Genomic DNA, 24094 nt, shown 5'->3' with positions numbered 1-24094 from the left:
AGCTAAGCAAGGACAAAATTTATAAGTGTCCCTATACAAATGTGAGATGCCTAAAAAATAAGATGGGTGAACTAGATTGCCTGGTATTAAATGGTGACTTCAACAAAATAGGCATCTCAGAGACTTGGTGGAAAGATGATAATCAATGGGATACTTTTCTAACAGGTTAAAAACCATGTAGAAATGACAAAGTAGGATGTGCAGGTGAAAGCGCAGCACTGAGTGTTAAGGATAGTATAGATAGTAACATCATAAAAATCTTACCTGAAAGGAAAACTACCATAGTATAGATAGTAATATCATAAAAATCTTACCTGAAAGGAAAACTACCATAGTATCCCTGTGGGTAGAAATTCCATACTTGAATAAAATATATATAGTATCAGGATTGTACTACTGACCACCTAATCAGGAAGGTGAAGAGGATTATGAAATGCTCAGGAAGTTTAGAGAAGCTGTTAAATTAGGGCAGGTAATAATAATGGGAAACTTCAACTATCCACACATAGACCAGGTAAAAACCTCATGAGGGTGAGATGTAAAAATAAAAGTTCTGTATGTGATAAATGACTGCTTTCTAGAATAACTCATCTTGGAACCCACAAGAGGAGGAGCAGTCCTAGACCTAACCCTGAGTAACACACAGAAGCTGGTTCAAGAGATACCTGCTGGTGAGTCACTCTGTAATAGTGACCATAACATAATCCCATTCAATATTTGAGCAGGAGGGAGTAAGCTAGAAAAGTCTGTTATGGCAATATACAACTTTAGGAAATTAAACAAGAATGAGGGAGTTAGAAAGATGTTTAAAGGAGCAGTCAAAAATGTTAAAAGGCAGCTTGGAAGCTGTTTAAAAATACCATATTGGAGGCTCAGGAAAAGTATATACCACAAACCAAAAAAGGGGTATCAAGCGGACCAATAAAACCCTCACATCATTTAATAGCAGAGGCCATACAAGGGAAAAAGGCATCCTTCAAAAAAATGGAAGGTGTGCCTAAATGAGGAAAATAGGAAAGCTCACAAACTCTGGCAGATCAAGTGGAAAAAGTGAAAGAATGCAGGCCAGAAAAGAATGTAAGGAGTGTCTAGCAAAAGATACTGAAGTTAATAATAAAAACTTTAAAAAATATTTCACAAGCAGGAAGTGAGCTAGGGGATCAGTGGAACTGTTGGATGACCAAGGTGTAAAAGGTGCACTCAGGGATGATAAGGCCCTAGCAGAGAAGCTAAACAAATTATTTGGATTAAGTTTTTATGGGAGAAGATACCGGGCAAGTTCCTATGCCAAATTATTCTTTCTCTTAACCAGAGAAGATTTTAAAGCACTGCCAGAAAATTAAAGATCTTCTACATTCACTCCTCTCAGTACCTCCAACCTCCCATCCTATACAGACATTTAAGGAATGAGGTGCTTCCTGGTTTGATAAAGAATGAATAGAACAGAAAAGACCATTAAATAGGAAAGTCAGGGAATTAAGGAAAACTGGGTACACTGGAACTGGAACAATGTTTTGGAGTGAGATTCAAAAGTTATGGAACGCATATAAACTACTTCTCCAGAATAAGAAAAAGAATATTATAACCAGCAATGGGATAAATTGAGGCTGGCAATCATTGCTAAAGACAGTAAAACCTTCTGGCTATTTGTATCAAAGGGAACAGCTAATTTTAATTATAACATTGAAAATAATATTACCGCAGACAGTTGGGTAGAATATTTTTCCAATCAGCGTGCTTCTTATATGGAACAAATAAATAGAAATCTAGGGGGTAATAACCCCCCACTGATACAATTAAGTATTGGGTAACAAAGGACCAAATAGCATATCTCCTCAAATCACAACAGAAGAATAAAGCCCTAGGTCCAGATAGAATATCGGTGGAAGTTTACATTGATAACATCAAATGTTGGACCCTAATCTTGGAAAAATGGTATAAGTCTATAATTGAGTTGAGCCAAATCCCAGTGTCCCAGAGCACAACCACGGGGGAGCTGGAGACCCTCCCCTCGGGGGACCCTGGGATGGCGGCTACACAACTCATGGGAAACCCTCCCCCCCCCAAAAGAAACTACTTACCGGCCACAGGACACCAGACACCAAAAGAACAAAGAGTGAAGCCCACACGGTTCACAAGCTACGCCTATATACAGCTGGAGATGGTGGGTGATATCAGGAGCAATCACTGGCCAGAGAAGATAAAAGGGAGCGCCAGAACAGAAACGGGGAGAGTGGGAGAGGCAGCAGAGGCTGTGGAGGCTCTCCACACTGGTGACAGACAGCACACAAAGGAAAGAATCCAGACCAGAGAGCAGCAGTGAAGGCTGCAGAGGCTCTCTGCATCAGCAGCAAACAGCCCCGGTACAAGGGGGTGGATTACATTTGGGGAGAGGTACTCTGAGTGGCAGAAAAAAAACCCCACACTGGTCACGAGCAGCACCGGCGTCCAGGAGATGACCTCGCTCCCGAAGGAGCCATAGCAGACCCGGTGGTGGCGGAGGCTTCCTACTTCAGGTTCTCATAGGTACCAAGCCATGGAGGAAGGCTGACCTGAGGAAAGGCAGAAGATACCCCAACAAGAGCGCAAAGTGGAACAGTGCTGGGGGACGCCACCTGGCTCAGGCTCTAGGGTGGAAGGAGGGAAGCAGTAGTGGATCCTGATCTCATTCCATTCTGTCTGCCCTCTTATCCTTTTCTTTAAAAATCCTTTTTTCTCCTTAGTTGCTACTGGGCTGCATGTGGTCTTCCATGTGGCAGGTGTGGTGTGTTTTTTTAGTCTTTGGGTGCCTCAGTGGTTAGGTCTGCCTCGAGGGGGAGCTGGCTGACACCATACCTCCTGTGTGATCATGAGGCTCAGCAAGTAGGCATTGATGATGAGGAAGATAGACAAGATTAGCTTATCTAGTAGGTCCATAGCCTATCGAAGAAATGAAGTTAACAACCAATCCTGAAGAGGGCGTGAAGATCAAAGGTCATCTAAACCAGAGGAACGGCCACATTAGCACCAAGTGACCCGCTGGAGGTTGGTGTGAGGAAGGGGTGTAGGGGAGGTGGAGCCACGCGAATATCTGCCGTGAGGAGTGATCAACCCTGAGGGACCTATAGAGGAAGACGCCTCCACTGGAAATACATTCAAAGTCATGCCAGGTGAGTTTAGGGGCTTTCTCTGAGGCAATCGAGGTCCCTCTCAGTGGCCACTCAAACCTTCACCGCACCTACCACCAGGTGCACATGCTAGGGCAGTGTGTCCCAGGGAGTAGCAGAGTGGAAAATCCCAGGGAGCCCAGGAAATACCCGAGGAGCAGGAACGGGGTGGAAAGGAAAGAGAAAGAAAAGAAAAACAAATAGAAAGGTTCTCACCTTCAGGGAGCAGCGCGGCGAAACCGGAAGTGGCGGTGGGACCCAAGCGGCTCGTTAGCCACATTTTTATAAAATTACGGCCAGCTGATGGCCACAGCTGCAGGAGCCGGTTGGGGGCTTTAAAAGCAGCTGAACGCAGCCCTGGGGGGAGGGAGACGAGAGGAGCACCGGAGAAGGAAGTACTCTCTGAGTCCCCTTGGAGCAAAGGAGCATGGGGGCTTGCAGCCAGCAGCCCTGGTGGAAAGAGCAAGACCCTGTGGGAGAAGACCATCGCCGGCAGCAAGGCAGGAGGCAAGGATGCAAGGTCAAGGTGTGGAGGCTGAGAAGGTTTGGAGAACACCGAGACCTGGAGGAGCCTGCAGAAGATAAGAAGAGGCAGCAGGCTCCAGATCACCAGACCAGGTGGGATCACAGAGGGTGCGGCTGGTCCCGAAGAAGAGCTGTGGGGGAGATGCGCCGAGGGGACCCACTGAGAGCACAATAGGCTGACCCCAGGCCAAGGTTAGGCTGGTTGAGGCTTCAGAGATGGCAACTGGGGCCAATAGAGCAAGCGATAGGAACAGCCATAGAAGGGGCTACGGGCAGCCCTTAGTATCTAGTGTTACTGCCAGTGATTTATTTTGTGTTTTATTCGGTTACCCACTGGTGGAGGGGAGGGGAGATATATAGCACTGACGGGGTGTAGCTAGGTCAGAGCAAGCAGCCGGTAGGGGGAGAAGGTCTAGCTGATTTCCTGGAACCAACTGGGCAGAGAGTCCCAAACCCCAACTATCAGAGGAACGGGGCCAATGACCATCAAGATCCATCAAGGTGTGGTGTAAGGGTGAGGTAGAGGGGAGGAGGAGCCTCACAGAAGACCAATGTCCTGTGGTCCCCGGAACGAGGAGCCCCGATAGTCAATCCCCACCACTGTGATAAGATCAAGTCGTGGTGGGCGAGATTGGGGAGAGGCGATTCAGGTTGACGACATCAACTCGCTGAGATCACAGGGACGGACGGGCGGACAACTTCGAGCATCTGGGGGCACAGAGCATGAGACCAAATGTTCGAAACCAGGCGGGTACACAGTGCATGAATGGGTATTCAAAGCGAGGCAGGCACATCCAGATTCCTGGAAGGGAAGTAGTATTGTACCGATTTTCAAGAAAGGTTTAAAAGATAAGCCAGAATCTTATTGACCTATAAGTTTGATAGATGTTTCAGCTAAATTTTTTGGGCGCCATTTGTTATATCATCTCAAAGCATGGGTAAAAGGGGAAAAGCATATTATATGAACATCAGACTGGATTTAGGGATGGATTGATAACATATTTATTCTTCAATTTTTGAGACATAAGTATATGCAAATGCACAAATCAGCACTGTGTCTTGCATTTGTAGACTTGTCAACAGCTTTTGACAGTATAGAATAGGAGCAAACTTCGGGAGAAATTGATAAATTATGGGATTGACGCTTCCCTTTTGTACTTGTTGATAAAATATTATAAAGATACATGGGCTCAAGTTAGGTGGGGCTTGAAGGGTGAACTTACACAAAACATTCACATACAAAAAGGGGTTAGACAAGGATGTATTTTGTCCCCTTTGTTATATAATCTTTACTTGAATTACATTATTGGAAATATGCAGGATGTGCATTTCCATCCCCCAAAACCATTAGCAACAACGATTCCTATGTTAATATATGCAGATGACACTGTTATACTGTCAAGAACTCCTATTGGATTACAGAGAGCAATTACAACTTTTGAGTATCTTTGTGGACAAAATAACTTAAAGATAAATTATGATAAATCCAAAATAATGTATAGGGGATGTCGTTTGATGAAATATCCATGGAAAAGGGGGGAACCAAGCTTGAAGTTGTCAAAACCTATAGATATTTGGGTGTCTTATTCACAGCTTCTCCATCATGGAAACATCATATTCAGTCAGTTAAAACTAAGGCAGTCCAAATGGCTGTGGCTATAAAGAAATTTTATGAAACCACAGCAGGACAATCAGTCCAAGCTCCTATATCAGTATACAAAGCCAAATTTACCTCTCAGATCTTATACAGCGCTGAAGTATGGGGTTATGCCAGTAGTAATAATGTAAACATACCTCAGAACAAGTTTCTTAGTGCTCTTCTGGCTCTTCCTCCCTCAACTCCTGCATCTTTTCTGAGATTAGAGATGGGAATGGATTCTATTTTAACTAATATTATTATTAGAATGGCAGGATTTTGGTTTAAAATCCTGCCCCTTTTATCATCTTGCCTGCTTAAATTTTGCTACATAAAAGTTATTAATAATCCCCCTCCTCTTCAATCACCCTGGTTAGCTTTTCTTTCCCACACTTTTACACGTTGCCTGACAAAGTAGATTGATGAAGTGAAATTCATAGGCTCCTCTGTGAAAGGTTTTCAAATCAATCTACTGGATACAAAAAATCATGGACTAAATATAGACATTGGATATGACACATTATAACCAGCCTGACATCTGACTCCCCAGGTAAACCCTCCACTTTTTACCACCTATTCTCATCCCGCCCCCACAACCACTGACCACAGCTACATTCATTTCCCCTCTCCCCCACCTTTCTCTCACCTATTGACTGCTTCAATTTACATTTTGACTGACTGGCTTTCTTGCATACATACTGGCCTCTGGCTGCTTTACTACTCCATCCAGGAAGAGCACAGACCATCTGCAGACACTTTCTCAGCCTTAAGAAGGGTATTAGTACCTGAAAGCTTGCAAAGAAGAATTTTTCCAACTATTTCAGTTGGTCTAATAAAAGATATCAGATTTAACCAAAAAACCTCGTCTGCCTATGTCCTTAGACCAACATGGCTACAACCTACACCCTTGAAGGTGTTAACAAGTATGTGGACAAGAGGGATCCAGCTTACATAATATATTTGGACTTTCAAAGAGCATTTGACATGGTCCTTTATCAAACGCTTTTTAAAGAACTGTCTTACCACAGGATTGGAGGGAAGGTTATTTTGTGGACTGAGAGCTGATTAAAAGATAGAAAGTAAAGGGTAGGGCTAAATTGTTACTTTTCAGGATGTGGGGAGTTCAAATTGGGGTCCTGCAGGGATCATTGCTGGGCCCTATTTTGTTCAATATTTTCATTAATGACCTGGAAATCAGGGTGCACAGTGAAATCTCTAAGTTTGCAGATATTACCAAATTATTCTGGGTAGTCAAGTCCCAAGCTGATAGAGAGGAGCTGCAGAAAGTACTCACCAAGCTAAGTGAGCAGGAGAAAAAAGGAAGATGAACTTTAATGTTGACAAGTGCAAGGTAATACACCCAGGGAAAAATAACCTCAACTACATGTACACAATTCAGGGGTCTGAAGTAGGTGTTACAATGCAAAGAAAGAGACCTTGGAGTCATAGTTTCATAGTTTCTAGGGTCGGAAGGGACCTGAGCAGATCATTTAGTCCGAGTCATTGTAGATAGTTCTCTAAAAACATAGCTCAATGTGCAGTGGCAACAAAAAATTCCAATTCAACACTGGGCATCATTAAGGAACTAAAAACAAAATGGAGGACATCATCGTGCCACTATACAAATCCATGGTACACCACATCTTGAAAACTGTGTGCAGTTCTAATCCCCACATCTTAAAAAGGATGTATTAGAATTAGAAGGGTACAGAGAAGGGCAACCAAAATGACCAGGAGTATGGAGTGGTTGCCATATCAGGAGAGATTAAAAAAGCTAGGACTCTTCCATTTGGAAAAGACAAGGTTTAGGGGGATATGATAGAGGTCCATAAAATCATGAAGGATGTGGATCAAATGAACTGGTAACTGTTATTCTGCAAGCCCAGAATATTAGAACTAGGGACCACCAAGTGAAATTAGGTGACAGGTTTAAGACTAACAAGAGAAAGTATTTTTATGGAACATGTGGTTAACAAAAAGGGACTGGATAAATTAATGAATGATGAATTTATGAATGGCTACTGAACAGAATGGCTGGAGAAGTTCCCTCTGGCATCTCTAAAACAATAATGGTGGATACCAGGAGGAGATTGAAAAGAGGATAGGTTACTCTAGAGATATCCGGTTCAATGGTCTCCCTCTATAGTATCCATTCCTGGCACTGTTGGGAGAGAGAATACTGGACTAGATGGACCATTGGTCTGACCCAGTATGGCTCTTATGTTCTTATGTAAGCGCCAAGCCTTATATAGCTACATTGTGACATGCAAACAGCATTTCAGTGTGGCCCTTTGACCCATAAATTCTTGTTGCTTTGGAGGAAAACGCTGGCAGATTAATTTAATTTTATAAAGTTTAGCATAGCATTTGTGTTTCTGGCAAGCTGGCAATACATTGCAAGGATATGCAAAAGTATGAGCACTCCACTCACCAAAGTTTTCCATTTACTGGAATGGATGCGTTTCAGTCTGCTAGGCTGTGATTGGTAACTTGAACTTTTAGTTGGAGGTGGGAGAGATTCCCTGTGTAATGACAGTAAAAATGTATATATTTATTTAAAAAAAGTGTAACATCTAAAAATTGTTTTGAATGAAATTTGGCCAAAAAAAAAGGAAATTCTACCACTAATTCTGTAATTCTAGGAACCCTAACACTACAGAAATTGCTGGCTTAGTGATCTGTCATAGTAGAATGGGGTGATTGATTACAATATAAGACAGATTCCTGTGAGAAGATTGCTTACTTATCATGCCTGTAAAAGATTTTATCTTTCTTATGTCAAATCTCCCACTTACTGCTACTAGTGAGATTCAGCATTTACAATACTTTATTACTTCAAAGCTCCATATAAACATTCACTAATCAACCCTCAACATCCAGATGAAGTATTCTAGTTTAGTGGTTCCCATCTTTTAGTCAGTAGCTGTGAAATACGATACTGTCAATTAGATCCACATCACTCGATAGAGAAGTTAAATGAACTCAAGTTCCATGTTGATGAAACACCTATATTCCAGAGCCTTTGGGCTGTAGCAGACTAGTAATTTAATTAAGCAGTTTCTATTTTCTGCCCTTTCACTTTTTGTCACCTCTCTTGATAGAGTTTTCTGAGTTAGACTTGTGAGCTGTGTCCACACAAGCATGGACATTTGTTTCCCCAGGGACAAGAAGCAGTGGCACACCTTGTGCCACTGTTACTTGTGAGCCATGCACCCTCTGGCATGTAGTAGGTTACCCTGGGTGGGGTAGGGAAGGCTGGGGCCAGCACTAGGCTAGCCCCAGCTACTTTATCTGGGGCCCTGGGAGTATCCTGGTGCTGCAGTAGTGGCAATCTTGTTGCCTGGAGCCTAGCCAGCAGACAGAGCATGGCTCCAAATGGCCAGGCTCCAGTTTTGGGTGGTGCGGGCTGCCCCGCTTTTTTTTTTGCGTGGGTGTTTTTGGCCCCGGGATCTCTGGCTGGATGTGGCTGTGGAGGTTATAACCTGGATAATAGTAACTGTAGATGAACTGTTTTTGTAATGGATGTAAATATGGCTCCATGCGTATCTTATAGGGAATTAGGGTTGACACCTACTTTTTTCTATGGTACCACATGCTGGACAATATACTGAATTTGCAGTGTTATTGTCCACCTTGGCACAATTTACCATGTCACCTGGTCCTCTAATCTGGAGGTCATCTTTGCAGGCTTCTTGCAATCTCAGAGTTCTCAGATCCAAACCTTGGCTACTTTTTGCTGATTCTTTCTGCCAAACATCTCTAAGAAAGCACCTTCCAACTCATGTGCGCAGCTAAAACTATGCTTTCCTATTTCACATCTCAGTTAGTACACATTATTTTCTCTGGCCTGACAAATGCACCTGTACCATTAAAGAAGTTTGCAAAGATCATTTTCCTCTTGTCACTTTGACTATGTCCTCTATCTTTGTATCCCTCCTCTGGCTCTCACTTCATTATCGCAACAGACATCAGCTACTTGTCCTCACTTTCAAAGCCTTCAAAAGTATATCTCATCTTTCCAATCTTCACTTCATCCTTCAAAACTCTTCTTTTCCATGATGCTAAACCCTTGGCAATGGCTTGAAGTCATGACACAATGGCTTGAAGTCTGACACTTAGGGTGGCCATCATAGAGGACAGTGTGGTTTTCTGCTACTTTGTCCTCTATTGATATGAAACCTGATGCCTTTATGTCCTCTGTTTTTCTCTTCAAGAGAAAAATAGAGGACATAAAGGTGTCAGGTTTCATATCAAGAGGACAGAGAACAACTGGATTGTCCTCTGTGATGGCCACCCTACTGACACTATTGCCTATCATGCCAACAAATGTTGTCTCATTGTTTCCTTATATTCCTCCCTCTGCCTCTTTATATAACCATTGTCTCTGTCTTTGAAGATAAGCCTTTTTGGGGCAGGGATCTTCTTATTGTTTTGTGTTTGTACAGAGCCTCTTCCTATGGGGTTCTGGTCCATGACCAGGGTTTCTATGCATTATGGCAATAAAAATAAATAATGATAAATTTCAGGGCAACAAGAGAACAAGGCTAGTTAACAAGGAAATAAGTAACATTTGTACATAATTTCCTGTCAGAGCTGAGCCTAATAGGTTTAGATAAATAGAAATCTGGCTGGTTTTTAAGCTTTCAGGCTGGCTAAGCAAAGTGTGGGTGCCTCATAAAAAAGCTGCTGAGACTCTCCTGTGAGCCAGTTTAAGTGACAACTCAACATTTTAAAACATTTAAAACAATAGGATCCTACCAGGTAATCCTTGTTGTCCAGCTGACCCATGACTGTGGAACACCTTAAACTAGTATCAGTGCTTTCACCTGTCAGTTCTCACAGGGAAAAGCAGCTCTTCATTCTGGCAGAGGTTTCAGCAATTGACACTGGGGAGAGAGGTGCTGAACAAACGATTGATACTTTTGAGCGGTCAGGATGTAAGTGGTCTGTGCTGTTACATTCCTACCCTTACAACGGAAAGATCTACTGTAGCAGGTTGCTGTAGCTGCCTGCATGCTTGCAGGGGCTGCAGTCCAGCTGCAGGTGGTAAGCAACTGATTGCAGGCCTGCCTTGGAGGACTTGGTCAGATGAGGAAGATAACTGGCTGGCCAGAGGAAGTTAAAGCTCTTAGGGAAGAAAGCTGGGGGAACTTGCTAGGGAGAGAACAGAAAAGAGAGATGGAGTGAGAGCTACTAGGCTACAACACTGACCCGGGGTACTCTCTTGGGGTCTTGAAAAAGACCTCATCAGAGAGAGGGAAGACTCTGAGGCTAAAGGCTGCAGCCCAGAGCCAGAGTGGTCCTCCTGGAGTCTGGGAAAAGACCACAGGTGAATGAGGGGGCTGTGAGACTAGAAACAACAGTGAGCCAGAGAACCCACTCAGGGTCTAGGTCAGTGGTTCCCAAACTGTGGATTGTGACCCCAAATGGGGGTCTCAACATCCATGGTTGGGGTCATGAGGTTTCTGCACCTACAGCAGGCTGGGGGGCTGCAATGGGGCTGGACCAGCTCCATACCAGAGCTGCCTCTGCAGTCCAGTGGGCGGATCCCAGCACAGAAAGGTGTGCCACACCATCATGGTTGCCAAGGTGAGGTGCAACAGCAATGCAGAGTTGTGCCCCCTCTGCAGCTGGGTGGGCAGGAGGCACCTCAACTTGGTTGCCATGGCAACATGGTTCTCCCTCCCATGCCCGGTCCTGCCTGCCTGATGGGAGGTGGAGTCCCTGGGTGGGGGAAAGGAGGAGGGCAACAGGGCAGGGAGCCCTAAGCCTGTGACAGCCAGTCTGCATACTTTTCCCTGCCTTCCCTCCACGGGCTCTACTCTGGTTGTGCCACCCACAAGGGAGGGGACGGGGAGGAAGAGTAGAAATCTGGCACCACTTTCTGCTCAGGCCACAGCAGCTGCTGCCTCTTGCAGGTGACAGCTGGGGCTTAGGCACTGCTGGGGAACAGCAGGGGGTTGCGGGCCCTGGCTCTGGGGCATTGAGGAGGAGTGGGGGGGCTGTGGTTTGGGAGTGAGGGGCCATGCTGAAGAAATGGCTTCATGCTGAGGAAAAGCTTGGGAAGCACTGCTCCAGGTGGTGAGTATGAATCTGGAAACTCACTCCAGAGAAAGAGAGAAAGCAGCACAGAGCCAGAGTAACCTTCTTGAGGTCTGGGAAAAGACCTGAGGTCATGAGTTAATCCTGTACTGGCTATCTTTTTGACTGTTCACAGACTGATGGTTTGTATTTTTATGATGTGTGTTGTGGGGCAAGTGTTCCCAAAAAATATAAAAACTCAGTTATTTATACTGACAACCCACTACACCTACATTTTAAGCCAATTAGGTCAAATAAGTTTTATAAGTAAAGATACAAGCAGCCCAAGACATGCATGCGGAAACACTTTAAAAATCAAAAAGTCAAGTAAATAAACAACTTCAGATAACCTTTTTTTCTAATCTGTGGAAAGTTCCAAACAGAAAACAAGCCTGTGATATTCTGAACTCCTGAATTTATGGTAGAAGTAGTAAAGTACTATTAGCTAGTGGACATACAGTGTAGTTGCATGATGGTAGATTCCTCTTATACCTCTGGCATAGCACAAGCTTTAAAACATAGCAATGTTCATCGTTAGAGATCTGTACTCATCAGATTATGGAACTGCAATTTTAGTTCATTTAAGCAAAATGGTTCTTAACTATCCAGAAACATGAAGTCATGCCATCACACTTGTGACTAAATGTGTTAGGAGGGTGGCAATGGCAATGTGTTGAGCAACCTAAACACGACAGGCACATCTATATGAGACACTTATTGAAGAGTTGGCTAATCGGCTGTATAGCAAACATCTCGGTATCTACCTGTACAGCCCTATTAGGCCGCAGGAAACTAATAAACTCTACAGCAGGTTAGTATTTGTATATACAGGTACTATTCTGCTGAGGAAGGGTTGTTTGTTTGTTTTTGTCCAGAAGTGTACATGTGCCCCAGCCAACCCTGTTGGTGTCTACAAGAGTGCTTCAGTGCCTGCCAGGTCCACAATGAAGCGCACTTGTGTCACAGCCAGTCCCTCTGCAGCATTTTGAGTTGAGTGAGAGCAGCTCCAGGCTGGCAGGCTGACCTCCAAGGACCCTTGCCAGCCTGGGGCTCCTCTGACTCGGCTTAACATGCTGAAGTCCCAGGTGCACATGTAAATACAGTGCCCAGGAGCAATAAACTCCAGCATGATAGGAGTCAGAGTTTATTGCTTCACATTAATATGCACATGTAGACCCACCCAGACATCATGGAGACTTGGGTAGCTTTAGCAGCCTGGATAATGTGCTCAGGTTATTGCAGAACTAGTGTTAAGTTATTGGCAACCCAAACAGGTCAATAACACAACAGACAGGAAAACACTAATTGTTCAGAGGCATCACTGGCTATGTGCATGGAGTATATTTATTTTTGACAAAAGCAGGCTATGAGATGGACCATAGCTTGGTATGGCCCTGTACCCATGCTCTTGTACATAGTAGAATCTAAACACGGAGAACATAAAAATAGGCCTTGTGGGGAGTCCTTGGCTAACAAGTCCAGTCCCCTGCATTTACAAACAAACGCTTGCCAGAAGAATCCCTAAACCATCACTCAAGCTGTCACACATAACTACAAGGCACAATACCAAAACACAAAGGGCATCCGATAATACACCATAGGGTCAGAGGAGGGAAGATGAAAGCACTGCCAATCCTCTGCCACAACAATGATAGAGAAATTCCTGGTTGGTTGCTCAGAAGACCCTTGAAAAAGAACCATGCCCCATGCTGCAGAGGAAGGAAACCCCCCCACAGCCTGTGCCAATTTGACCTACGGGGAAAATTCTTGCCTGTCCCCAGACTTATTGATTAGTATGACCCTGACTGGAAGAACAAGACCTTATAGCCAGAAATCTGGGTTTTCTAGGTACTGGCAGGAACAAGTGTACTTGACTCAATACCCCCTATGCACACACACACATCCACACATCCACACACCTTTAGCTGTGGGTTAGTGGCCCACAGCTTCAGCAAGAAGAGGCAATATCACCAGTAGTAGTGTTCATGGACGGAAAAAATTCCTTCCTGGCCCCTGTAGGTGACCAGCAAAACCCCCAAAGCATGGAAATTCCATACACTTTCCACACTCCAAGAGAATTACCTTTATACTCCAACTTCGGGATTATAAATATATGATCTGACATATCACTTGTATGAATTGTTGACCCAGACCTCCCTGTCCTACTATAATGGATTCAGGTCCTTTACCACTCCCTCTCCTGACCATGCTTGGAAGACCATTCAAAAACTTCACTCTCATTGTTAGAAATCCTTTTCTAATTCCAAAATGTATTTGTCCATAGACAGCTCGTACAAATTTGATGTTGCATCAGAACTGTTTTTGAGCTTAAGAAGCGTCTTCTCTAATACTACTTGCAAAGTATATAAAGGGTAGTAAATAACCACAAATCTGCCAGGGGGAAAATGAAACAAAATGCTTAATAAAATGCAAGAAAACCACAAGAACAGATCACAACCAGGAGTTCAAGGGAAGAATCACTTACAGTGGGGCATTTGCAAAACTGGCTGGTTATCTACTGTTTTTAATTGTCAGCATAACCAATGAATCGCTTCTAGGCTAGGCCTGTGCGAAGTGGCTAGTATTTGCTTCAGATTTGGCTGATTCGGCAGACAGTGATTCAATGTGGTGATTCGAATCGCTGTCCCAAATTGATTTGGCCAAATCACCCATGCCCATCCCCTGCCCCCTCTTCCAGCCCTGGCAATGGCTGCCCTGCCCACCCTAGTTCCTGGCACTTTGGAAAAAAAAAAGCCCTGACTCACTGGGTGCTGTCGGGGGCGGGGGGCAATCCCCACAGCCCCAAACTGCATGGGGGGGCTCTGTCACAAGTCCCCTGACCGCCCCTCCCACTGTCCTACCTCCCACTGTCCTACCCCCCTGGTCCGCTGCCCCAGCTCCAGCCTTTTAAGAAAAAAAGGTGGGAGTTGATGGGGTCAAGGGGAGCAGGCAGGGGGATGGGGCCTGGCAGGGGTCCTCTCATGGCCCCCTCCCTGCTCCTCCAGTCTCCCCTCCCGCACCCCCTACTTACCAGCTCCAAGTCTGGCTCCAGCTCCCTGCTGCAGTGGACAGGGACTGCCCGAATCATCGAAGCTCTCTGAATCTTTTCTGAATCGATTCAGAGAGCTTTGAATCAATTCAGACCTTTTAATTGGTCCCCGATTTGATTTGGATTTGGAGATTCAGCCACCAAATCAGGCCAAATCTTCCCCAAATCAAATCAGCATCCAAAGCTTTGCACAGCCCTATTCTTGGCTAAGTACAGACAGCCAAAAAGTCCAAGGCTGAATTGATTTAGTCTTTGCGGGTTAGTTTAAGATGAAGGGATTAAACTGAGAAACAAGTAGACCGACATTCACTTTTGATTCAGGAAATGTAGCCACATGCCTTCAGAAGCTCAGGCTAAAAGCCAGGGGGCACTAAAGCATGGCTCTGGCATGAAGACAGCATGGGCTGTGTGTTTGCTTTTTCTTCCTGCTACCCCCAAAGTCTCTGAGATTTGCGGTACACAGTCACAGAAGCAAGACTCTGCAGGGTTGCTCATCACTTCCTCTTCCTGCCTCCATGTGCTTCTGGGATTTGTAGTCTACAGTTGCAGCCAGCAGTAACTTTCAGTAAGTTTAGCAGGGCAGAGCAGCTCTGTACTTGGGGGAAATGGGGTGTAATAGGGCAGGGGGGGTTAACTCCCTCCCTGGCCCCAGATGGGGTTTGCCTGGGGGTGCAGTCCCTGCCTTTCTTCTTCCCCCTCCCCCCACAATCCTTCTCTGCTGGATAGTGGTCCACCCATAGAGATTTTTCGGGCCAATACCGATGGCTAATTTTTAACGAGCCATATCACCTGATACCAATCCAACTGTCAATATGCAGACTGGCAGCTTGGAGAGCAGTGTCAGACTGGTATGTCTATTGTAGTGGAAGTGGGGAGGGAAAGGGAGTGGTGGGGAGACAGACTGAGGCCCCTGCACTGAGGAAGGGAGTGGGGCTGGGGCAGGTGCTGCCCAGCTGGGGCAGGGTATGGGATGCAGCCGTGGCTCATCCAAAGGGTGTGGGAAAGTTGGGGCATGGCACCTACTACTGGTGTCCCATCCCATGCAAAGATCTAGGATCACACCCCAGGACATCATAGGTGGGGTGTGCTCCTAGATCTTTGCATGGGATTAGGACAGGCTGCTCCTGCAGGCTGTGGTGGCACTTAGCTTTTCCCAGTGGGAGGCTCTGTCAGGCTTCTCTCAGAGCAGGTGGCAGTGGCAGTGGCAGTGGGAAGTGGGTTACGGGAGGCTATGGGGAATTCTGGGATGGCTTCAGTCACCTATTCCAAGTGCAGCCCAGCTCAGCTTCCCACTGGGTAGCAGTCGACATAGTATTTCTGAACTTTTGGAAGGCCTTCGACACTGTCTCTCACCCCGTTCTCATTAAAAAACTGGGGGATTGTCGTGTTGACACCCACACAGTCAAATGGTTCGCCAACTGGCTGGAGGGCTGCACCCAGAGAGTGGTGGTGGATGGGTCATTTTCAACCTGGAGGGATGTGGGCAGTGGAGTCCCCCAGGGCTCGGTCCACGGGCCCGCATTGTTCAACATCTTCATCAGTGACTTGGACGAGGAGGTAAAAAGCACCCTGTTCAAATTCACAGCTGACACTAAGATGTGGGGGGATGTGGGCATGCTAAACAGGAGGAATAGGCTGCAGTCGGACCTAGACAGGTTACAGGGGTGGGCGGATGAGAACAGGATGGGCTTCAACACTGACAAGTGCAAAGTGATGCACCTGGGGAGGAAGAACCAGCAGCATACCTACAGGCTGGGGAATTCCCTTCTTGTCAGTGCCCCAGCCCCACTCCCTTCCTCAGTGCAGGGGCCTCGGTCTGTCTCCCCACCACTCCCTTTCCCTCCCCACTTGGGCAGGTCCCAACTCACCAAAACTTCTTGACTGTGTAGGTGTCAACACCACAGTCCCCTAGTTTTTTAATGAGAATGGGGTGAGAAACAGTGTCAAAGGCCTTCCTAAAGTCCAGAAAGACTAAGTCCACTGCTACCCCTGCATCTAAGGATTTTGTGACCTGGTCATAGAAGGCCACCAGGTTGGTCTGACAGGACCCACCTCTAATGAACCCATGGTGGTTGCCCCTCATGGACATGCGCCCCTCGTGGACATGTCCCAGGATAATTCTCTCAAAAAGCTTACCCAGGATCAAGGTAAAACTAACTGGCCTATAGTTTCCTGTGTCCTCCTTCCTCCCTTTTTTGAAGATGGGAACCACGCTGGTCCTCTTCCAGTCTGGCACACCAGAGCACCACAAGTGCTCGTAAAGCCATGCCAGAGGTCCCACAATGACCTCAGCTAATTCCCTCAGCACTCTGGGGTGGAGATTGTCAGGACCAGCTGATTTAAATACATCCAGTCCCTCCAGAAGTTCCCTGACTAGATCCTCACTGACCCTTGGCCTGGGTGCTCCTCGCCTTTCAAAGCTACATGACTCTAGTAACAGCTTTATAAACACCTTGCAACTGTAAATGTACAGTTAAATAGTACACAAATAGCTCATTAATCAATTGACACCTCCTCCTTTGACCCTGGAGATTAATTCATATCTCATTATTATCTTATTTACATAATATGGTCCCTGGGGCAAAATACAAAAAATCAGGTCACTTTATGATTGCAACATGTCTTTGCTGTGACATTTAGTAGATGTATATGGGCTAACCTGTGAGTTTGTGGAAACACAAAGGTCGTCCATAACTGCCATTTAAAAATCCACACTATTCAAAACAAGAATTGGTTCAGCCAAGCTCCCATCCTAGATATAGTTACACGTGGAACTTTAACTGAAAGAAATGTACTTACACTGATAAAATCTAGAAAAAAAGACTGTGCTCAAAAGGCCATCACTGCATCTGTAACATTGAAATGGCAGCTGATCATTACTGTACCCCCATGGATCTGCTCCTGGATCTGCTTTATATACTAGCCTTGCAGCTTTCAGATGCAAGCACATGTCATTAGTTATGGACAATATGGAGGTGCATTTACCAGCTGGTAGTGCACTGGGATAGAATTGTCTATGTACGTGTGATGAAGTATTTTAGCCCTTAGGATGGCCACTGTAAGCATAGGTGGGGACATTCTGAAAGACCTTGTAATGTGTAGACCAGGGGTGGACAATTATTTGGGCTGGAAAGCCACTTAAGAAGTTTTGGTGAGTTGGGAGCTGGAGTGCTGACTCAGCCCACTGCAGGGGTGCGGTGCGGTTTCATAGATTTCATAGATTTCATAGACATTAGGGCTGGAAGGGATCTCGGGAGATCATCGAGTCCAGCCCCCTGTCCAAAGGGCAGGAAGTCAGCTGGGGTCATAGGATCCCAGCAAGATAAGCATCCAATTTACTCTTGAAGGTGTTCAATGTAGGTGCTTGAACCACCTCCGATGGCAGACTGTTCCAGACCTTGGGGGCTCGGACAGTAAAGAAATTCTTCCTTATGTCCAGCCTGAAACGGTCTTGCAGGAGTTTGTGACCGTTCGACCTCGTCATCCGTTGGGGCGCTCTGGTGAACAAACGTTCCCCCAGATCCTGGTGGTCACCCCTGAGAAACTTATAGGTGGCCATCAGATCACCCCTGAGCCTACGCTTTTCCAGGCTAAAGAGTCCCATGGCTCTCAGCCTGTCATCGTAAGATCTGTTTTCCTGACCTCTGATCATGCGTGTGACTCTCCTCTGGACTCTCTCAAGCTTCTCCACATCCTTTTTGAATTGTGGAGCCCAAAACTGGACGCAGTATTCCAGCTGCGGCCTCACCAAGGCCGAGTACAAGGGGAGAATGACGTCCCGGGATTTGGGCAATTGATCCTGTCCAGCCCTGGGTCTGTCCATCTCACAACCATCGCTGGGGAGCCAGACAGAGAAAGCAGGTGGGTGGGTGGGAAGGATCTCCATGGAGACCAGGTTGGGACCCCTGTGGGCAGGGTGTACTCAGCTGAGTGGATGGGATGGGGCCGCAGGTAGGTGCGGAGTGGCAAGCAGGAGCGGGATGGGCAGGGTTGACAGGCTGAAGTGCCTGAACAGTGTGGCTAGGTCTGCCAGCAGCAGTCAGGAAGACTAAGCTGCCACCATGGGGGCTGCCAGGCCATGTGCCTGGGGGCAGCACGCAGGCCATATTTTGCTTAATCTTGGTATAGACTGTAGTAAGTTCTAGGATATTTTATAGGAGTAGATAAGCACAAGCTAGGCCAAGTTAGTCTGTGTTACGTCAAGCAAACAAGCTAAGAGATAAATTTAAGAAACTTGTAACATTCTCTCATGGTAGGTGAGAAAATGGGAAGTAGGGTAAAGGTGAAAAATGGACAAAATTAGGAATTTTTAGTAGATCGATATACGGGCTTCCCTCAATTTATGTGGGTTCTGTATGTTCAAATTGGCTCTTAAGCAGTGACCCTTTTTATACCAAAAATTCATTATATGAGAGGTAAATTCACTCTTATGCAATCGGTGTGGTGGAAGCCCGTAGTCAGCTGCTTTGTGTGGTGCATTGTGGGAGTGATGCGCACCAAAATATAGTCCACTGTCTGGATCTGCACTCCTTGCTCGTTGTCCGTGACGTGTTTCTGTAGTTGCCATCCCCATTATGATAGTGTCCTGTTCTTGTGTGTACTGTCTGCTGTTGACGATTGCCAAAATTGTCTTGTAAAAGTGGTAGAAATGGGTCTGAGGGCCAGTACAGTCTAGGACTTGGAATGTATCCCTATTTGTTACACTGTAAAGTGGGTTCCCTTTATGTGAATTTGAGTTATGTGCCATTTTCCAGGAACACATGTACATCATAAATCAAAGGAAACCTGTATAGGGTAATGCAGTTTCAAATTATTGATTGGCTAATAAAATGACAGCTCTGTTCTCAGAAGGTATTCCTCTTGCACTGAAATTTTGTACAGGCAGAGGGAACTATCTCCAGATGACCCTTGCTTTCAGGAGTTATCCTGTGAAACTTGGGTAAGTATAGCAAGGTCTGGCCATGAAGACAGCCATGATGCCACCTGGTAGCCAAGCAATTCCTGCGTGACTCTGGCTCCTCAGGGTACCCTCCCCTTTTTTACCTTGCCTTCTATGACTTGATGAATCTTATAATGCCCCAGGGTCCCACAGAGAGCCTCAGTCCCTCGACTGTACAGTGCTTCACATGCCCAACTGGCAAAGGTCTTACCCTCAGGCACTAAATCCCCTTAGGATGGCTAATTGTGGCCTCCAACCTCCCCCACAGCTATGCCCATGCCTTTCACGTGTTACTTGGTATCAATTCTGAGGGGGCCCCCTGGCCCCAACACAGCCCTTGACCCTTCAGGCCTCAAAACTTTGTCTGGGCTTCAGCCTTCCTGACCCTGGCCCTTTCATTCTCATTGAGCCCCTCAGTCCAGGTTCACTACCCTGGATCTTGGCTTTTGGGCCCCAGCCCTGTATTGCACTAATGGGTTCTGAGCGCCTGGCCCTGTCCTGCTTTCAGTTCCAGCCCCCTGGTCCCTGATTCAGGTAAGGCTGCCCTCTGTCCTGGTTCTGGGTCCCTGACCCCAGCAAGGCTTTATGCTGAATGTCCCACAGGTGCCTGTGTGACCTCCATACTTTACTCATGGCCACAACCTAGTCCTCCAGTATCCAACTTAAATAGAATAAAAATACAAGCAAATCACTTTCAAATTAAAGGTCCTTCTGTGCTCCAGTCTGCAATGGGGATGCATCTTGCTACCACACAGCAAAGATAAGGGGCTGGGGGGGAGTGGAGAGAGGAGCAGGAGGGGCAGACACTGTGGAGGGAGGGGAAAGAGGGAACAGATGCTGTGGAGGAATGGGGGGCCTGAGGCTGTGGTGGTGGCGAGCAGGAAGCAGGGGATCAAATGGTGGTTTGGAGGAAAGGCAGCAAGAGACAAACTGCTTGACCTCCCCATGACACCTACTCCCCCCTGCTGCCTGCCCTGATGCAGTGGTGTGGGGGAGCCAAATTTAAGACAACTCTCTAGTAATTAGATTCTATACATGGAAAAGGATAATAAATTTATAAATTGTCCATGTATAGAATTTAATTATTGGGGGGGGCTGGTCTTTAATTCAGGGTTGTCTTGGATTTGGGTAAATATAGTGTTATTTGAAATTCTTCTTGGTTTCTAATCATTTTAATCATTTGTAACCTTTCGGGTTCTAATTATGCTATCATTTGTAACCATCGCCTTTTCAGATTTAAGAACATTTGATTATTTGTAATGTAATAACAAGAATTCTGTTAAGAATTAGCTTGTATTACATGATTCTGTACTTCCCATATACTATATCTGAGGGTCAATATATTATCAGAGAGCATGCAATGCACATAGACAGGTCTGTCAAACTAGTGGACAACGTGTGTGTCAGCAAGGGTCAGCATGTGGCCCATGTGACCTGTGGGCCCTGGTAGCTGCTTCCTTTATTGCCACACAGGTTGGGGAAGTATTTGGAGAGACCTTGTGGAACTGGTGCAGTCTGCACACTATACAGGTTGCATCCTGCCAGTGCAGCCTATGCAACGGGGGGGACCATGTACTTCGTGGAGGGGAGGTGTGGTGCTCACAGGGCTGCCATATGCCTCTCATAGGCCCCGGGGGGGTGGGGATAGACACATACACGCATGCACATGTGCACTGCATCCCACTGGTACACCCTGCACTGTGAGGGATCCCAGGGAAGCTACCTGTGCAATGTGTGGCCCAAGGGCTGCATGCTAGCACTGTATGTGGCCACTAGCTACACTGAAGTTGCACAGCCCTGACTGGAAACCTGCTGTGAATTAAGTGGGTTGTGAACCACCTGGATATAAATGATCCAGGGTATACTGTAGCAGTATCACAGCCTACCTTTCTTTGCCACCAGTGCTTTGCCTACCATGCCTCAAATTTGAAGAGAAAAGAATGTGATGTTCAGTCTAATGTGTTTGGCATGGATACACTGCTTGCCATCTAAAGCAGATTACACAAAGTTTCTGGTACCAGTGGGAAGCAATCTAAGGCAGGGATCAAGACATTGGCAGCAAGAGCTCCAACACTGACAAGCCCCTGCTGGGCCTGTAGCCAGCAATGTCAATGCTGATGTCTTTGGTTTTGAATATGTAACTTTTAATGCTGTAGCTTCAAGCACTAATGGCTTGGTTGCTCCTCTGGACCTCTCCTTGCTGGAACCAGAAGCACACCTGAGCGTGTTTCCTCTCTGGGGTCAGAAGCCACCTTCACCTGGGCTACTTCAAGCAGTGTAGCTTGATTATCAAGTCTCTGAATGTCTAGGGGCCAAAGGAAAAGTTGAGGCCAATGAAACGTTTATTGAGGATGTGCCTTTCCCCAAAGCAGAAAAGATGGGTGTCAGACTAGTATAGAGGAAGGGCAGATTTTGAATCCTGAGAGCTTATAATCTGCAACTTTCCAACAGCAGCAGGCAAGACAGTCTCACCCTAGTAAACAAGGGGCTCCCCTTGTAAGCCTCCTCTGATTTTAGAATATTTATCTACAATTTGAATTAATAAATAAACAAGTGAAAAGAATTTCTTTATGCAGCTCAGATAAAACACTGGTTGGTTTGGACATAGCTGGGGTGGGGTGCAGGACAGAGCCACAGTGAGTTTGTCCAGGGGGCATGGGAGGGTGGGTTGAGGGAGTGGCTCCTTGCTGCTATGCCCCTTCTGATTTGCGTATGGTCTGAGGGCGGGCTGCCTGATGCAGGTTTGGGGCTGGGGATTGCACTGGCCTCTTTCCGGTGGAGAGACTGGACCAGGGCTGTGCTCGGGGTGAATGGCAGTGCTTAGAGAGGGGGCCACATGGTGGGCTACAGCCACCCAAAAATTCCCCATAGTCCCCTCTCTCAGTGTTGCCACCACCTTCCCTGAGTGCAGCCCCAGTCCAGCCCCCCTGCTGGGAAGAGGCTGTCACAACCCCCAGCCCTGAGCCCACAGCAGGCAGCCACCCCTGCTTGCCCTGTGCACAAATCCAGAAGGCACATGACCCCCATAGTTGTGTGCAGAGGCAGGGAGGCGTCCTGCTACTTTCCCCCCTCCCTCTGCTGCGTATCCTGGATGAGTTGCCCATGGTTTTGTCCAATACCCTGTCCTGTCCTGGCTGGGCAGCCCCTTGCTGATAATGTCAATTTTTCTTTTATTGGTGCCAATCCAATATGGACAGATCTCTAAATACAGATTTCTGCTTGAAATCTCTGGCTTTATTTTAGCACCATGATCAGAAAAAAACTTGGGGGTAATGACTGACCACATGATGAATATGAGCCACCAATGTGATGCCACACCTGGCAAAGCAAATAAAATCCTGCCTTGCATCTACTGATGCATCTCAACCAAGACCCAAGATGTCATCTTTCTGCTTTACTCAGCCTTAGTGAGGCTGCAGCTGGAGTATTGTATGCATTTCTGGGCTCCACATTTCAAAAAGGATGTGGAGAAGCTTGAGAGAATCCAGAGGAGAGCCACACGTATGATTAGAGTTCAAGAGAGCAGGCTTTATGAGGAGAGGTTGGGAGGTATGGGGCTTTTCAGCCTGGAGGAGCGAAGGCTCAGGGGGAACTTGGTGGCAGCCTTTAAGTACATGAGGGGTATGCATCAGGATCTTGGAGAACATCTGCTCACCGGGCACCTCAAGGGAAGACAAGATCAAACAGTCACAAACTGCTGGAAGACCGTTTTAGACTGGACCTAAGAAAAACCTTCTTTACCGTCCAAGTCTCCAGAATCTGGAATAGACTCCACCCAGCAGGTTGTAGTGTGTCAGAATTCCGATGTCTTATTGAGTCTATCAGTTTTTATATCCAGTAGATTTATGAAGTGAAGTTTGTAGGCTTGTCTACAAAAGGTGTTTTGTAAATTCCCTTTGAGGATCAGGACTGAGAGATTGGAGAGAGAGTGGTTTTCTTATGAGAAATGTGCCCCCACTGGTAATTGGGTGTTCTTGTCTTTATAATAAATGTCCAGTGTATATTCATTCTGGTGCACAGTTGTTGTTTGGTCTCTCCTGCATATTTTCCATCGGGGCATTTGGTGCACTGGATGAGAGATATAACATTTCTGAAGGTGAAGCTGTAAGATCCAGAAATGGTGATGGTTCTGTTGTGGGGTATAGTATAGTAATTGTGGAGGTACTGGAGATATGTTGGCAGATTTTGCATTTCTTGTCATCATATGGTCTGGATCCATTTGGTGTGTTTTGGGCTGTAGGAAGTTTACTTCTGGTGATGAGGTTAGCAAGGTTCAGTGCTTGTTTGAATTTACAAACTACTTTTCACAGACAAGCCTAAAAACCTCATTTCATAAATCTACTGGATATAAAAACTCATGGACTCAATATAGACATTAGAACTTTGACACACTACAACCTGCCTGACATTTGACTCCCCAGGTACCTCTCCACTTTTACCTGCTACATCCCTGTGCCCCCAGCCTGTCTCTTACCTCCTGACACCTCAATTTACATTTTCACTGACTGGCTTTCTTGCCTGCAGCCCAGCCTCTAGGCTTCTTTATTCCATTCACACCAACTGCAGATGCTTCCTCAGCCTGATGAAGGGTTTTTAACCCCGAAAGCTTGCTAAGATATATTTCTCCAACTATTCAGTTGGTCTAATAAAAGATATCAGATTGACCCAACGAGCCTTGTCTTCCTATGTCCTTAGACCAACATGGCTACAACTTACAC

The 24094-nt window shown here is 46.1% G+C and overlaps 1 protein-coding gene across 1 annotated transcript in view; it reads right to left on the bottom strand.

The window, feature by feature from the left end:
- TSNAXIP1 (translin associated factor X interacting protein 1) overlaps positions 1-24094 on the bottom strand; it is an 85378-nt gene that overhangs the window by 56705 nt on the left and 4579 nt on the right. Inside the window, exon 2 of the mRNA XM_090063925.1 lies at positions 7739-7829. Within this exon, the coding sequence (XP_089920051.1) occupies positions 7739-7829 (91 nt within the window). The remainder of the gene's footprint in view (positions 1-7738; positions 7830-24094) is intronic.

This window comes from Crocodylus siamensis, chromosome 9 (genome assembly GCF_052110815.1).
Source record: "Crocodylus siamensis isolate JL-2025a chromosome 9, ASM5211081v1, whole genome shotgun sequence".
NCBI lineage: Eukaryota > Metazoa > Chordata > Crocodylia > Crocodylidae > Crocodylus > Crocodylus siamensis.
This window is presented reverse-complemented; position numbering and strand designations above follow the sequence as displayed.